This window comes from Rhododendron vialii, chromosome 1a (assembly GCF_030253575.1).
Source record: "Rhododendron vialii isolate Sample 1 chromosome 1a, ASM3025357v1".
Taxonomy (NCBI): domain Eukaryota; kingdom Viridiplantae; phylum Streptophyta; class Magnoliopsida; order Ericales; family Ericaceae; genus Rhododendron; species Rhododendron vialii.
Genome location: NC_080557.1, coordinates 48,524,897 through 48,542,045, shown reverse-complemented (window position 1 = coordinate 48,542,045; position 17,149 = coordinate 48,524,897). Strand labels below are relative to the sequence as shown.

Here is a 17,149-nt window from a genome sequence, read left to right as displayed (position 1 = left end):
GACATTATGCATTAGAGAGTTCCAATTAGTAAGTGACTGCTATTTTCCACATTAGACATCTCATTTCACCAGTGTAATGACAATGTTCAAATATGTGAAACAAAAAATTGAGAATGAAATAATATTTGACATGTCGTAGAAAGATTAAAAGTAAATTTATGAAACACAATTAACTATACAAAATATACATTTTAAAATCTTCAATTTCAAAAAAAAAAAAATCGAGTGGGGGCGCATGCCCCTGCTCGTCCCATACTCCCTCCGCCACTGTAAACACTTGACGTATTAAAAAACGCATCAATTAAACACTTGACGTATTAAAAAACGCATCAATTAAACCTCTGCCGTCAACCTCCATCCAAAAAACAAACAGAAAATATGTTTCTCTCTCCAGTTTTGCTACCAAATAGATTTTTTTGCACATATTTTTTGTGGAGCCCATTTTGGGGTCCTACACAAATGATCTGATCCGTTCATTAGTTCTAAAATATTTTTTCGAGCAATTTGCAAAATATCAGCTCCATCGGATGAATGTAAATGTTTGATCCAATCGTTACAATTTTTAATTTAAAATTCTGAATCAAAAATTGTAAGATTGGATACACCTTATATTTATCCGATGGAGCTGATTTTTCATGGGGTTAAGCAAAAAATATTTTTAAATTAATGAATGTATCGAATCATTCTTTGACACCTAAAAGTGGGCCCTACATGAAATCTGTGTAATACTAAGAGATGGGATTGGATAAAAAAGAAGAAGTTAAGTGTCTTTATTTAAATTTCTTTCATATTTGTTACTTTTGGGTCAAATTTTTATAACTTATTGATTCGTCTTGATGAAAGAAATCAGAAAAGTGTAATTTCTTTTTATTGAAACTCATAATATTTTTAATAAAGACACAAAAAATAAGTCAAAAAACTGAATTAGGAGTTTCGATCAAAATTTTATACCTTTTTGATTCCTCTCATCGAGATGGATCAATAAATCGCAAAGGTTTGACCAAACACTAACAAATGCGATTTTTTTTCAATAAATACAAAAAAAGTAAACTTTTTTTTTTATCCAAACTCACTCGTAGTATTACATAGATTTTTTGTGGGGCTCAGTTTTGGATCCCAAAAGATGATCCGATCCGTTTATTAATTTTAAAATTATTTTTTGCATGATGTTGTAAAAAATCGGCTCCATCACATAGATATAAGTGTTTGATCAAATCTTACAACTTTTTATTCAGAATTTTAATCTGAAATTTTGAATAAGAAGTTGTAAACACTTATCTTTATCGGATGGAGCTGATTTTAGAAAGGTCACTCGAAAAAATATTTTAGAACTAATGAACGGATCGGATCATTTGTATGAGACCAAAAAAATGGGCTTCACAAAAAAACTGTGGAGAATTCTGTGCAAAAAATTCTGTTTGGTAGCAAAATTGGAGAGAGAAACATGTTTTTTGTTTGTTTTTTGACAGAAGTTGACGGTAGGGGTGTAATTGATGAGTTTTTTGATACGTCAAATGTTTATGTGATGTTTCGTTAAGATCATGTGTCTATGTGTGATTTGCGTGAAAAGCAGGCGGTAATATGAAATTTTCCCCTACTCTCAATATTCATTGCAAGTGCTCGGAACCTTCCTTTGCAACAAGTGGAGAAGCAATATGGGGAAACTGACATGCACAACGCCATAAAGATCGAGATGGAGACAGAGAGTACTCTCTTGTCTCATCTCTGAGCCTTCCCGTTTAAACCCCTCTCCAACAGTGAACAGCAACTAAACTGTTTGTTTCCAAAGACAGTCAAAAAGAGAGAGCCATCAAAAGCAAAGACACATGAAAAACCAACGTCTTCCTTCCGACAAAGAAGAGGAGTACGAAGCCTCGCAAATGGCCTCATGTTGCTGGTGGAGATCGGCTGCAAAGTTTGAAGAATGCGCAAAGCTGAAGTCGGAGGTACCACCAGACCTGTCAAAGGTCACGCCAAGGCTCAAAGTTCTCCGAGAAATGGAGAGGTTGGCCTTAGTTTCCCTGGAAGGACTCGACGATCTCCGGCACAAGCTTTTCTCATACCGATGTGGGGATTTTTGGGTTCCTACGGGTGGATTTAAGAAGGAAGAGATGGATATTCCTCCTGTTAACACCATTCTCTTAGTGGGTTTTCACAATGCTGGCAAGAGCTCACTTGTGAACCTCATGTACAGCGTTCTGGGACGCTCCGGGCTTGTTCCCTTCGCCAAAACCACTTCAGGTAAAGCCCCGTTTTATGCATATATGTAGGTATCTTTACACAGTTATCCCTCTTCGAAATTGGCAAGTGGTAAACAGAGAGAGGCAATGGTTCAATGGTAAAACTCAAACTATTTACTGTGACATTATTGATTCGATGGAACCCGTGGACAGCCACTTTGTGCAGTGACTAGAGAAGATTAGGTCTGAATCCAATATATGCCTCCCGGATCCTTTAAAATGGGCCCATTTAGCGGCCCTTCTCCATGTTTTGGGTAGATGGGTAGTATTAACTTGGTTTTTCTTCTGGTTCATTTTGTAGGTCTTGGCCCCACAACTATGTCAATGGAGGAACATAACGTGCTGAGGTCAATGCGAAGTGGGTTCTGTGTGTATGATACAATGGGCTTTGATTATGATCGGGTGGACGAGTGTGTTGAAGAATTGATGGAATGGGTGAGTGATGGAGTTCATCATAAGCAAGTCTGTCTGAGTCTAGGAAATAGTGAACTCAGGAAAGAAGAATTGGGTGTTCCTTCGTTCAGATCATCTTCAAAGTTTGCAAAGAGGAAAGTGAATTGTGTGATGGTGGTGGCTAACATTTCGGAGATTTGGAAAGCTTTGAAAGCTAGTGATAAGAATCCGTTGGAGGACATAAAATCGCTCTTCCGCTCACCAGCACTAAGACACTGCAGTAAGTTTGTTTTCGTTTTCTATTGTCAATTTCTTTGTCATTAGATGTTCCCTCAGAATAGGGCAAAGTCCACTTCCACCCCATGTGATTATTACCATATGTGGATTCCTCTTTCATGGTTCAAAATTGACCACATAACTTACCTGTGGCTTTGAAAATGATAACAAAATCGATTCGACCATGAGCTTTTCATTTTTTGATTGACTTGAATTTTGGCATAGATATAGTACTCGTCAAAATTTACAATATTAACGGTTTGGATTCAATTTTTGGTATATGGGATGGTGTGATTAGATTTAAAAAAGAAGAATCAAGAGACATGATGAGGGTATATCGATTTTTTAATATTGTGTTTATTAATATAGATAGAAAACATGACGGCAGGGGGTCTATCTGCACATTTTCAAAATCACAAGTAGGTTATGTGGTCAGTTTTGAACCATGAAGGAGGTATCTGCACATGGCAATAACCAGTGAAAGTGGACTTTACCCGTCACAATATATAGCTTATGCCTATGTTAAGCGTCCCTTGACTTAAAAACGTTGCCCGGCCCGAAGCGCCATTCGTCACTATAACTGCTAACAATTCTTTTGTGTTATGCTTGCCACTATTTATCTTTCGAGCCAATATCAATCAAAGCTAATCTCCAGTCGGCTCTAATAAATTGGTACGCAAGTTTGTGATCTCAAACAAGTTTTCAGAGCGAAATAGAGTTTACTTTAACAAGTTGATTTCTTTTACTACTCTACTATGATTCTCCAGTACCCTTGTTGTTTTACTATTGACCTCTTAGCAGCTGTAGTACTATGTTTTAAGTTGATTTCGAAATTCGATTGTCCTTTCATTGGACTACTACTTACGAGTATATCCAGTTCTTGCATGGATCAATGCTGCCGTTCTAAACCTGTTGTAAGTTGTAAAATAGTTTTTGTACCGTGCTGCCTTTGGCATGCTCAAAACATCACCGGGTAGGAGAGTTCACCAGCCACTGGGGCTAGCCATGCTCCGCTTAGACCTGAAATTGCCGTATTTCTGGTTAGATTGGTATGCCTGTGCACTAACCCTTGGTGAGTATTGTCATATTGTGATTTACCACTGATCTATGAACCTGTTCAGAAAACGGGTTAAAGCAAAATGAACCACAATTTTTAATACGTTAGGAGTAAGGGAAATTCTCTTTTCTTACTAACTAATATATATGTGCTGCGATACGCTTGTGCAATGAACTTGGCTGCAGATGAGAACCCCATTTTGATATTGACGCACGGTGACAAGTTATCAACAGAAGATAGAATTGAATCCCGGCTAAGAATTTGCGAACACCTGGGCATATCCGAGGCTACTGGAGTGTACGACATTGTTTGTCTCACGGAGTATGGATTTCTCGCTGATGAATCTGATCCGGTCACAGCTTATGCCCTCACAGAATCCGTATACAGGGCATTGCTCATCTCAGACAGGAACCACCTTCCAAAGAAAAACTTCCAGGATTGGGCTTTGCTCGTTTTGTCCTGGCTCATGTGCCTCATCGGTGCTTTGTTTGCTCTCCTTGCGAGTTTTTTCTCCAAGCTCGGGCGGAAGCATATACGGACTTTGTAATACGACTTTTAACTTTTAAGTAGGCAGTAGTTGTGTATGTACGTTAATCCGTTAATGTGCTGGTTGCTTGAGTGTAATGAATCTTTTGGCTGTGTTTAAATGCAAAATCTGTTGAGGAATTTGAAATGAGGGAGAATTTAAGGAGTCTGATTTGGTTTTAATAGTTTCTTATTCTTCCTTTCTAAAAATCCTAATTCTACTACAGTTACTGAACTAATCGTCTGATGATCCTTGAAGACATCAATTCCGGTGTCTCTTATTAGGCCTTCTAACCAAGGGCGGAGGCACTAAGGGACAAGTGGGGTCACTCCCCACTCACTTTGATTTTCCACAAGAACACTTGATAGATTGCAACCAAATTTTGCTATTTTAACCCCACAAAAAATCTCTAAATTGTCCCAACTTATTTTAAATGCATAGAACTCCCAAGCGTATTTTCTTTTCGAGAATTGATAGTGTTAGAAATGAGACTATCATGCATTATTTTTTAAATATAACAAGTCTTTTGGGATCAATTAATTATAAGGCAAAAATGAATTATTAGTGCATTTTGATCTTGTAATTAACTTCTTAATTTAGTTATTTTTGAATTTGTGCGTAGAAAAAATAGTACTATTACATATGAATCTAATTTTTGACCCCACTAATCAAAATTCTTTGCTCCTCCCCTACTTGTAACCCCTTTCTTTCTCGAGAACCTTGAGTTCAGAGCTCCTGGATCAGATTTGGACTTCATCACAAAATATAAAAGATCATTATCATCATCATCATCTTTAATTTACGAATGTCAAACCCTGTTTTTATTTTTTATTTTTAATTGAACGTAATGTCAAACAATAGGTTCCTGTCTGTATTAATGCAGGCATTAGTAAAATGTTTAACCCACTATTGAAGTTTGTAAATTTTTCAAATAAGTCCATCAATATTGTCATCCGCGAGTGACTGGATTTGTATGACATATGTTGTATTTGTAAGACGTTGACACTACTGAATTTAATAGTAAAGCACTATTCAGATATGTATGAGGGAAAAAATTGAATAAGGTTTAAGTTTAAATTTCAATAACTTTTGGGGTAACTATATTTGAATTTTAATAACTTTTGGGGTAACTATAGCTTGCCCGAGTGACTAATTCCATTTACCAATTCCTCCTAATTTTGTCCTTTTGAGCGATTACTTAACTTCCCTTGGGTTCCATATCCGTGTGCGGCGGCGGGAGGGGAATGAGGAGTTTTGAGTACCCTTAACTTTATTTTGTTTTTGGTTGGTCAAAACACGTTTTGCATTCATCCCATGAGAGAAGTAAAGATAATTAGATCAAACTTAGAAAAAATTGGCACGAGATGTGTATTTTGACTTATTTGTCTTCAATAACTTTTTTAATTTCATAGTTTGTCAAATGTACTCGTCAAGATGAATTACTGATTGTTTTAAGCCAAACCTAGGGTTTTTGGATTATTGAGAAATTAATATGCGAAAGCGAAAAGAAAATAATTAAGAAAGAAAGTGTGTGAAACATAAAAGTGGGCCCAAACACACTGCACACATGCTATATGTAATGTGTGTAATGACCTTAATTTTGGCCCTAAATTTTTCAAATAAAAACTCGTATTGTTACCCTAAAATTTTATTAGTTAACTAAATTATAAAAGTATTTTTATTCAGAAATTATCTCTAAAAAAAATTTTTTATTAACTAGTCAAATATCTTATTTCTATATTAGTCAAAATTTTAATATCCAATTATATATATATATATATATATATATATATATATGCATATACGTATATATGTTTATGTACATGATAATTGCTCCCTAAAATTGTGGGATTGTGTTTCCCCTATCCTCATCTCTCCTGACTGATCTCACCCCTCTCTCTCTCTCTCTCTCTCTCTTCCCTTGTTTCCAGCGGAACCACCACTCCATCTCCCTTATATTTCGGCTACCATCCTTATCCCACGAAAATTGCAGCCACACCTCCTCCTCCAAACCATCCCTCTCTATCCTCACTCACTCCTCCATATATACCACCGCATGGAGCCCAAGATTTACACACAAAACCCCACACTCATACAACTGAATCCAGTAGCAAAAAGAAGGAGAGAAAAAGAGATCAGACTCCAACAATGGTGGTTTAGAGTGAGAGAACGACCACCCATTTCGATCCTACACTTATTCGAGCACCCATTTCGACTGCCCATCTTCTAGAACGATCCCGAGCACCTCTAAACGAATCCTCAATCATCCGAAGTTAGCGCTGACGTCCTGTTGCTCCGTCGTCTTGCCCGATTTTTTCGAAGCCGTCCGAAACTGTCCGGAATACCGTTACCCACTTTTTCGGTCGGGACCGAGGTAGAATAATCGCTTCCCTACTCTCTCCTAAGTATATTATGTGATTACCTATTGATTTTACGATTCAGGAATGAAAGAAATCGATCTTGACGTCGCGTGGTCGAGACCGGCCATTTTCCTCTGCTTTTTGCGGCAATGAATAGTTACCCACAAGTGGGTTTTCAATTATTGAGATCACTTAAGCACTCCTAATTATTTATCCATAAATGTTAATTTAAACAAGTTGTAATGGAATGAATTGAATTGAAACCGTGGATCGGAGTCGAGGAAACAAGTTATTGCTCTGTTTTTGTTTTCTTTGCAGTTCACTGTAGCATGCACGATTTAGGGCTCGTTCGGACAAATAAGTCACGGTGGCTTATTTTTTGTCCTTATTCAAATTTTTTCATATCACTTGGGTTATTGTCATTTTTTGGGAATTATTGCATCCTCACGACGAGAGGAATCTAAAAAGTAAAAATTTTTGACCGAAATCAATTTTTTTTTGAATAAAGACGAAAAAATTGGCTTATTGATTTTTTTTCGTCTTTATTCAAAAAAAATTGGATTTCGGTCAAAATTTTTTACTTTTTAGATTCCTCTTGATGTGAGGATGCAATAATCCCAAAAAAAATGATAATAAGCCAAGTAATACAAAAAAAATTTGAATAAGGACAAAAAATAAGCCAAAATGGTTTATTTGTCCGAACACCAATTTGTAAAGAGATGCACTAATATTACAGTTTGGCCCCTGTACTAAATGTAGTTCTAGATTTGACCCTAAACTATGTTCTTGACTTATTTTTTTTACCACTACTTGTTACATTGTAATGTTTAGAATGACAAATACTAGTTGTCCTTGCTAAATATGACGTGAATATAATATGTTTAAGTAGACATTAACTAAACCTTGTTGTTGTATAATAATAAAAATGATGGAATGTTAATAAATGGATTGTAGTTTTTAATAAAACAATTCACAAGATAAGTTGTGAAAATAATCCTTAGTTCATTTTTCTTTAAAAAAAATGTTATTTAATCTAGTAGACATCTATAGACCATTAAAATTTCTAAAAGTATAAGATTCTATAATCCCATTTTCTTTAAACTACTGTTTTCACCTAAAGTACTACATTAATTGAAGTATGACTAGTTTAGTATAAAATATGATACTTAGTAGAATAAGATAGTAAGATAATTACAGTCAGGAGTTAACCTAATGCTTGACCTTAGAGTTTGTTGCAATAAGAACACCCCAAGCGTAGGGCTAGGTCGGTTGAAAGCATAATATTACCCCGAAGTCGGGGATCGAATCCATAGGGAACGCATCCATAGCTTGCTTTAGAGATTAGCTTGCGAAGAGATTTTAGCGTTAGGGCCGCCAACCAAACTTCGACGTTGAGACGGCCAACTGAAGGATTTAGCTAAATGGCTACTTAATCCTAGCTACGGCTTTTTAACTGGAGATTAAATTAAAGATTAGGTTTAGGGATATCTAACACCCATCACTCAAGGATAAACTTGTTCCTCCCTTTTGTTTAGAATGATAAACATGGTTAAGGCTTAAGGGCATTTTGACAAACTCCTGGAAGGACATAGCTCAAGGCATCGTATGTGGTAAGGAATCAAAATCCTTGCCTACATAAGATCAAAGAGGTTAACACCTCCAAGCTTTGGTACATAAAATTGCCTTAACCATAGGTTTATCCTTAGAAAGTGAAGATTAACAGAAGAAGAACAGGAAATATCCTTGGTTACGGGATGTTAATCACCCCATAACCTAACCTTGCTGCACTACTCACCCATGAGGCAAAGAAGTATGAAATAAGCTAGGGTAGGGAAGGTGAGATACGAAATCATACTGAAAATGAAAATAAATGCTAGATTAATAAAGATCTCATGAGCACTTACAACATTAATGAGAGCCAACCACCTCTAATCGCAACAATTAATCAATGCTCTTTTGAAGAGAGAATGAGAGTTGAAGAGGAGATGGAGGTAGAGAGAGAAAGAGCTAGCTCCAAAATGTAAAAAGATAACCCTAAAAACTTGCAAAGGGGTATTTATACTACCCTTTTTAGTTACAAAAGAAAAAGGAAAAGAAAAATAAAATCTGCAGAAATTGGGGATCTCCTACCGGTAGGCATTGATCTCCTACCGGTAGAACGGCTTCAAAGAACAAGATGACTGCAGCCATAACTGGGGTTTTACCGGTAGACATTGATCTCCTATTGGTAGGTCTTGGACGGTGTGACTTTGTGACCTTTCTGGACGGAAAATGAACCGGTAGGTAAGTTTCTCTACCGGTAGATCTGGGTTTATACCGGTAGGCATTGATCTCCTATCGGTAGAACGTGTGTTGCTGGCAGCCTAATACAACAACTCCATCCCAGGCTTGATCCAACTCTCCGAGGTTTCGACGATGTTCCCCCAACTCCGTTAACGCTTCATTTAAACCCTCGGATCCCCGATCTGCGATGGAGTAAGCCCGTGGCGCAAAATCCGCCTTATTTACAAAGAAAACCTGCGAACACCAAAAACGCACCTTTCGCGCAATATCGTTCAAAAACATAGAGCTATGCACGCGAGCGTGGCAAAAATGAGCGAGATAAGCCCGAATATAACCACAATTGTGGGCTTATCACCTAACTAATTAGTAGTAAGAACTATAGACTTTGACTCTGGTACTAAATGAAAGTTAGGATTCCTTCTAGCTAGTCTAATAATAATACTACGGGAAAAGAAATATACTCAGTACAGTTGGACAAAAGAATAAACAACTACTTGTACAATCCTAAAATTATAAATATTCTACTGATTTCGAAAATACTAATGGAAATCCTCAAAGTTAATAAAATTATATACTTGTTCAATAAAATTTAAATATTCAAAAGGCACTGGCCCAATCCAAAACTCTTATGTGTTTATTTACTCGCACAATATCAATTCCCATGCTTGCAGCTTTTGCATTGAAATGTATCATATTATGAATTGAGCTATTATTGATTGTATCATGTTGTACATGCTAGAATGGACCTAGGTTCACTGGGTGGTTATGAGTAGTGACTCATGTAGACGATGTTAAGTAAATGGAAATTGATAAAGTGTTGGAAGTGTGATTGTGTGGATTATGATTCGAGCCATGACAATGGCAAGGGTAACCAATGGGGCCCTGTGTTGAAATGGATTACCTGCGGGGCCCAGTGTTGAGAAATGTTGTGACACTAATGTATGATATGTCATGGAAAGTTTTTCTTCGATGAAGAGAATGGGTCCCATGAGACGGTTATAGTTAATGAGGCGTTAATGTATGATACGTCATGAGAAGTTTCTCTTTGAGGAAGGGAATGGGTCCTATGAGACGGTTTTAGTTAGCGTGAGGTAGTGGATGTCCGACTCTAATGTACGATACGTCATGGGATGACTCGATCCTTCTGTTATGGTCTTAAGTGAGAACATGCATGCTCGGTACATAAATTAGGTGCGCTCACCTGGGACCCTGGTACAGGATAAGCAAGAGGAAGGGTGGACCCATGAGACGGTTGTAGTTAGTGGATGTGAGAAGAAAGGATCTCGTGGAGATGATTCTTAGATTTCATGTAAGATGATGGATAGTAAAGAAAAAGACAATGTGCTATAATTCTGTACCTATCGTGTATTATCAATTGTGATATTATTGTTATTATTGAATGCTAATTGTAGAGTAAGAGGTTCGTAGGATTGAGATTATTCTACTGGGTGAATTATCACTCACGGAATCGTTTGTATCTTAGTAAATCAGTTGCTGTAACGACCCGCTCTAGAAGGATTAACATAATCAGTCTTAATGAAAGCTTAACATCAACCTTAATGAAATTCATTCCATAAACGCAAGACAATGTCAACTAAGTATATTACAACCGGCTTCCAAAATAAAATTTACAAGAGAACTTTACAAGATGAGTTGCATCCACATAAGGTACGGCAACTCTCCAAAAATTGATATCACAAAATGTACTATGCCAAAAGGACACCAAGTCAACCCTCGCCTCCACTCCTACAGCCTGTTCGACCAGTAGTCAACCTTTTCTTCAGTTCCTGAAAACTCTTTTCACAATCTTCAGACCACACAAATTTTACCCCCTTCTAGTTAATCGGGTCAAAGGAACAGCAATAGAAGAAAATCCTTGAACAAACCTACGATAATAACCAGCCAAACCCAAAAAACTACGAATTTCCGTCACACTAGTCGGTCTCTCCCAATTGGTAACCGCCTCTACCTTTTTAGGATCAACAGAAATTCCATCCCCTGATATAACATGTCCCAAAAACACAACAGAGTCTAGCCAAAAGTCGCATTTACTTAACTTTCCATATAACTTCTTTTCACGTAGAGTTTGTAATGCGATTCGAAGGTGACTTGCATGTTCCTCTTCGCTTTGAGAATAGATAAGAATATCATCAATAAACACTATCACAAAGGAGTCAAGATATGGTTGAAACACTCGATTCATTAAATCCATAAAAGCAGCTGGGGCATTCGTTAGACCAAATGGCATAACAAGGAATTCATAATGGCCATACCTTATACGAAAAGCAGTCTTCGAAACATCCTCCTCCTTTATTTTTAACTGATGATATCCCGATCTGAGATCAATTTTAGAGAATATTGTCGCCCCTTGCAATTGATCAAACAAATCATCAATACGCGGTAAAGGATATTTGTTTCGGATGGTCACCTTGTTCAACTGACGGTAGTCAATACACATCCGCATCGTACCATCTTTCTTTTTAACAAACAAAACTGGAGCACCCCACGGAGAAATACTAGGTCTAATAAATCCTCGTTCCAATAGATCTTCCAATTGGATTTTCAATTCCTTTAATTCGGCAGGAGCCATACGGTAAGGTGCAATTGAAATTGGTTGTGTACCTGGTAAAAGCTCAATAGAGAACTCAACTTCTCGGTCCACTGGCAACCCTGGTAATTCCTCGGGAAATACATCGGGAAACTCACAAACTATTGGTATATCCTCCACCCGCGGTGTACTTTTGCTGGTGTCAACAATATGTGCCAGGAATCCTTGACAACCCTTTTTCAACAACTTTTTGGCCTTCATTACAGAAATTATACGAGCAGAAGTTTTATCCCCACGGAATTTTAGCTGTGGATTATTTGGAATCTGCAATGTTACTTCTTTTCGGAAACAATCAATAGAGGCATGATAAGCAAATAACCAATCCATTCCAAGGATTATATCAAAATCTGTGATATTCAATGGCATCAAATCAACTGACAACTCCTTATCGCCCATTCGAAATTTACAGTCCCGATATATAACTCTAGTCAATAGAGTCTCTCCTGTAGGAGTGGAAATGGCCATAGTATATTCTAGTGGACTTGGGGGTCGGTCTACATGCTTTGTGAATGACAATGCTATGAATGAATGCGTTGATCCAGAATCAATCAAAATACGCGCTTCTTTACCAAAAATAGTGAGCATACCTGTGACAACATCTGGAGTTGCAATTGCATCTTGTCGATTCATAGCAAAGATTCTTCCTTGTGCTTTAGGTCTACCAACTGAACCACCACCACGGCTTTGATTTTTACCCTGAGAAGTACCTCCACCCATCTGAACGCTACCCGAAGATGAAACAGACCTCGATGTTCTGGGACAACTTGAAGCCAAATGTCCCGGATCCCCACATCTAAAACACCTACAGAATGATTTTGGTTCGGGACAATCTCGAACGAAATGATCAGGTGATCCACACCTATGACATGTAAGGGCATTGCTGCGACCACCAGAAAAAGTAGAACCCGTCTGACTTTGTTGATTTGACACATTCGCTCGCTGTCCAGATTGGAATCCTCGAAATTGACTCCCACCAAGGCTCTGAAAAGTAGAAGTTCCTCTCCCTTTATTTATGGATTGTTGGTTCTTTTCTTATTCTGCTCCCTTTGTTCATTCAATAACCCCAAATCCCGCTCAAAGTTTGTTGCCACTTCGATCATATCCGCAAAATTATTTAACCGTTGATTTACCACATAGGGCCGAAGTTCTATATTCAACCCATCCTCAAACATTCTGCACTTGTCCTCATCCGTGCTAACAAGATTCAAAGCAAAACGTGATAAGGTTGTAAACCGGGCTTCATACTCTGCTACCGTCATCTTCCCCTGTTCCAACTTCAAAAATTCCCGCCTCTGACCCATTTGGTAACTCCTTGGGAAATACTTTTCATGGAAAGCTTTGGTAAACATAGCCCAAGTGATGACCGTAGGTATAGGAGGAGCATCATTATTTTCAAGATTTGCCATTGGTGCAGACAATCTTTGTTTGGTAACTTCCCACCAACGTCGAGCATCTCCTTTTAACATAAAAGTAGCCAATAAAACCTTTTGTTCATCCGTCACAGCCATTATCTGAAAGATTTCCTCTAACTTTTTCATCCATTCCTCGGCATCAAGAGGGTTAGGCGGTCCATCAAACTCTGTAGGCCCAAGCTTTTTAAACCGACTATATATGGTGTCCCGCTCAGTGCGTGCCCCTAAAGAACTCGCTTGTGCGGCTGCCTGAAACTCGAAATATTTTGCCTGTTGAGTTGTTAACTGTATTATTGCTTCAAATATTCTACCATCCATGGTCGGCTGATTTTGTGCATTACTAGCATTTCCCCCTCCAGCATTATCATGTTGATCATCATCCATAGCTAGATATACAAAAATTCATCAAATAACATCTCAAATAACAAAAGTAAATGCATGACATGTTTCATGATCATTCTATTCCTTCCCATCCCCACGGACACAAGACAAACACCCTATGGTCCACCACTAGTCTAAACACGGCTAGTCTACAGAATTTAAAACCTATGCTCTGATACCAACTGTAACGACCCGCTCTAGAAGGATTAACATAATCAGTCTTAATGAAAGCTTAACATCAACCTTAATGAAATTCATTCCATAAACGCAAGACAATGTCAACTAAGTATATTACAACCGGCTTCCAAAATAAAATTTACAAGAGAACTTTACAAGATGAGTTGCATCCACATAAGGTACGGCAACTCTCCAAAAATTGATATCACAAAATGTACTATGCCAAAAGGACACCAAGTCAACCCTCGCCTCCACTCCTACAGCCTGTTCGACCAGTAGTGGACCAAAACTCTACTTCAGTTACCTGAAAGGATTGTGAGTGTTACTACCTCATTCAAGCAAAAAGCATAAAACAATTTACACGAGCAAACATGGATCGAGTAATGCTTCTAACCATATTTAGCAAGAAACAAGTTATTTTTCACAAACCATTAATTAAGCACAATATTTCAAGAAACCATAGGGTTGCTTCCCTCGCAACCAGGAGTTATGACGGTACCGTGACCCTGTGAACAGGGTACTTCCAACAATTTATACCCTGTTTGTGTACAGCAAACAGACAATTTATACCCTTCTTGTGTACATCAAGAAGAAAACAATTCCAACGAACAATACAACTATGGCATGCTCTTGAAATAAATCATGTTTCAAGCAACTTGATCCATATCACTACCGTCAAAGTTTCCAACATTTGCAGAAAAATGATAAGTTTATTTTTAGCTAGCCACTTAAATGAAATAGCACACTCACCTTAGAGATTCAAAAGACAAAAGCGAAACGCCTCCTTCTCAACCTTGAGGTGGAGACTCGTCCCCCGATCCTAAAATATGAATGACACTACATGAGATCAATGCAATAAAACAATGGATGATGTGCTTCAATGCTCAAAAGATGATTCAATGAGATTTGGTACAAGAATTCCCAAGAATAAGGCTTAATCCATGACCAACATGTACGGTTCTGACCATATCCGAAACATAATCGTGAATTGAAGAATGAGACTTTAACCATAGAAAAGTAAACTTCTTCCTCTTCGAATCGACAGGTCATTCATAAAAAACGGAATTTGGGTAACCTTACTACGGCCTCGCGACTATAACTTATCATAATACCAAAACTGGTGCAGAGACAGATTTTAGGTCAACTTCAACAGCAAATTTGTTATTGCTCAGGCATAACCAAGGCACATGGGTTGCATCGTTGGAAAGCTCTACGAGTCTAGTTTCTAGCAAAACAAGCGGAATGTGATTTCGAGTCTCGAGCTAGGAGATATGACTGTTTTCCCAACTTGTGTCAGTGCAGTCAGCAATACGAATTTCACAGCAGCAGTTCGGTGCGCGATTTTTAACTTTTTCCCCTCTTCGAAATAAATTCTGAAAATTTTACCCAACAAACTAGACATGCATATCCATCTCCAGTAAAAATTCCAAAAAATTACAAGGTCGGAAAGTCTGTGAGAAAAATTCGCTAAGAACAGGACAGATTCAGTCAAGTTCAAGCTCTAATTGACAGAATTGAGACATGTCTCAAAGATGGACGAATTTGCTAGGTTAAAATCCATTCTCTTATGAACCAATTAGGGTTTAAACTACAAAAATATGCAAGTATAACCATGTTTGATCAAAACCCAAAACATAGATTAGATATAAAATAGGGTTTACCTTCAATTAGATTTTCCCAATTCCTCCTCTTCTTCTTCTTCTTCTTCTTCTTCTTCTTCTCTCTCTCTCTCTCTCTCTCTCTTTCTACGTGATACAAGAGAAACGGTGGAGGGGTGTAGAATGGTGTAGAATACGGTAGAAGCTAGATTTATTAGGGAAAAGTTATCCCATGAGGTTGGGTGCATGGGTTCAAAAGGGTAATAATTCATCTTAACCCTTCATTCCACCTACCAAGTCAATCTCTTTTAAATTAACTTAATTAAACCCTTAAACTTAATCATGTATCACTAAACAATTAATGAATGATATGCGAATGATAACACAACACGTGTAACAATTAGCATGACCTATGCAACATAAAATTAAATGTCATATGCGATGCACGTGCATGCTCGGAACGGGTGTTACAGTTGCTTTAGCGATCAATTTGCCAGAGGATGCAGGGTTCAATGGTAGAGCTATTTGACATAGAAGGATTACCAAGAGTGGAGACCGAGTATGCATGAGATCTGTATCAAGACTAGAGTTGCTCTGAAGAAGTTTAAATAAATGTTAGATTTATTTTTTTTGTAATTTTTTTAAATGTAAATTTTGTATAACGACAAATAGGGGCCTAGTAGTTTATAAAATTTAGTGTATTTTAGGGTTAATGCTTCCGAAATTTCTTAGAAAATCGGGGCGTTACAGTGTGTAGGTCCCACATATAATGTGAGTGAGTTTGTGTATAAATGTTTGTTGTTATAGATTAATTGTTAGTAGAAACAACTTGACTACATAGTACTACAAAAAGTAATTCACAACTTTTAACTTTGCGGAAATGCTCCTTAATTGCGCATTCTGTTACTCTAACATGGCCATTATGGTAGTTGAGGAGGGAGCATATATATAGACATACACACACACGGTCTGCTTCTTATGCAAACCCTCTTATTCTTCTAAAATGTGGACGTGTGATCTTGGCCGTTGAATTGTGCTTTTAATGGTTCGGATTTGCAAATGGTTTATGACCGATCATAATTGATTATCGAGGTGTGGATAAGTTGGTTTAAACGCCCTAATGTATATATTTTCTCCTACTACATAAGTAAAGGTGGAATGAGGAGATGTTGCTCGTTACATGCTTCGCCAGTCAATCCTTCACAAGGCAAATTTGGAAATTATTCCATCCTATCTGCTGCCAAAACTTTTCTATGTATGCTTTTTTTATTTTCCATTTCAAGAATTAATCACCCAGATGATTTATTTTTCCGCTTCCATCTAAAGATTTCGAGAAGAAATGCAAATGTGAAGAGCATTTTTTAAATAATAAAATTTGTTTACAGTGATTTAGAGATTTTCATGTATACGATGACTATTGAGAGGAGTCGGTTAAATCACAAACTCTCGATCAAGAGCATTCTTTTTAGTTGTTGATGGAGTTCCTCGTGGATTTCGATGGGTGATCAATTGGTTTGGAGTTTTTTGAAATTAAGTAAGGGAATTTTAAAATAAGTTCCATTCATATGATATTATGATGGCTTGGTGAGTAATTTGGGATAGAGACAAGTTGTTGGGTTCAAATCAAAGTAACGTATTCATTAGCTCAACTATATTCTCAATTACCAAATATATATATATATATATATATATATATATATATATATATATATATATATATATTCTCTAATAATTTTTTAAGATAAAAGGTTTTAGAAGGAATAAAAAAGAAATATTTAAATATCCATCATCTTTGTCCATGTCAGGTAACAATTCATCCCTCCCTTTTTTCATACTTA

At 37.2% G+C, this 17,149-nt stretch overlaps 2 protein-coding genes across 2 annotated transcripts; one reads left to right on the top strand and one right to left on the bottom strand.

Moving 5' to 3' along the window:
• The first annotated feature begins 1,617 nt into the window (after positions 1–1,617).
• LOC131304854 (uncharacterized) lies at positions 1,618–4,671 on the top strand. Its single transcript, XM_058332296.1, has 3 exons — positions 1,618–2,241; positions 2,542–2,913; positions 4,152–4,671. The coding sequence occupies exons 1-3, from the start codon at positions 1,827–1,829 to the stop codon at positions 4,511–4,513; spliced, it is 1,149 nt and encodes a 382-aa protein (XP_058188279.1). The 5' UTR covers positions 1,618–1,826; the 3' UTR covers positions 4,514–4,671.
• An 8,082-nt stretch (positions 4,672–12,753) lies between these two features.
• Positions 12,754–15,496, bottom strand: LOC131332425 (uncharacterized). The gene is made up of 2 exons (XM_058366641.1): positions 15,375–15,496; positions 12,754–14,533 (listed from the first exon to the last, which is right to left on the bottom strand). Exon 2 carries the CDS (start codon positions 13,537–13,539, stop codon positions 12,754–12,756), a length of 786 nt encoding a protein of 261 aa, XP_058222624.1. The 5' UTR covers positions 13,540–14,533; positions 15,375–15,496.
• Positions 15,497–17,149: the final 1,653 nt, after the last annotated feature.

Bases quoted from the DNA above. Each gene is read 5' to 3' on its own strand.
- LOC131304854 (XM_058332296.1), top strand. From the start codon at position 1,827: ATGAAAAACCAACGTCTTCCTTCCGACAAAGAAGAGGAGTACGAAGCC. The intron at 2,242-2,541 runs GTAAAGCCCCGT...TTCATTTTGTAG, and splicing joins CTTCGCCAAAACCACTTCAG to GTCTTGGCCCCACAACTATG. The intron at 2,914-4,151 runs GTAAGTTTGTTT...ACTTGGCTGCAG, and splicing joins ACCAGCACTAAGACACTGCA to ATGAGAACCCCATTTTGATA.
- LOC131332425 (XM_058366641.1), bottom strand. From the start codon at position 13,539: ATGGATGATGATCAACATGATAATGCTGGAGGGGGAAATGCTAGTAAT.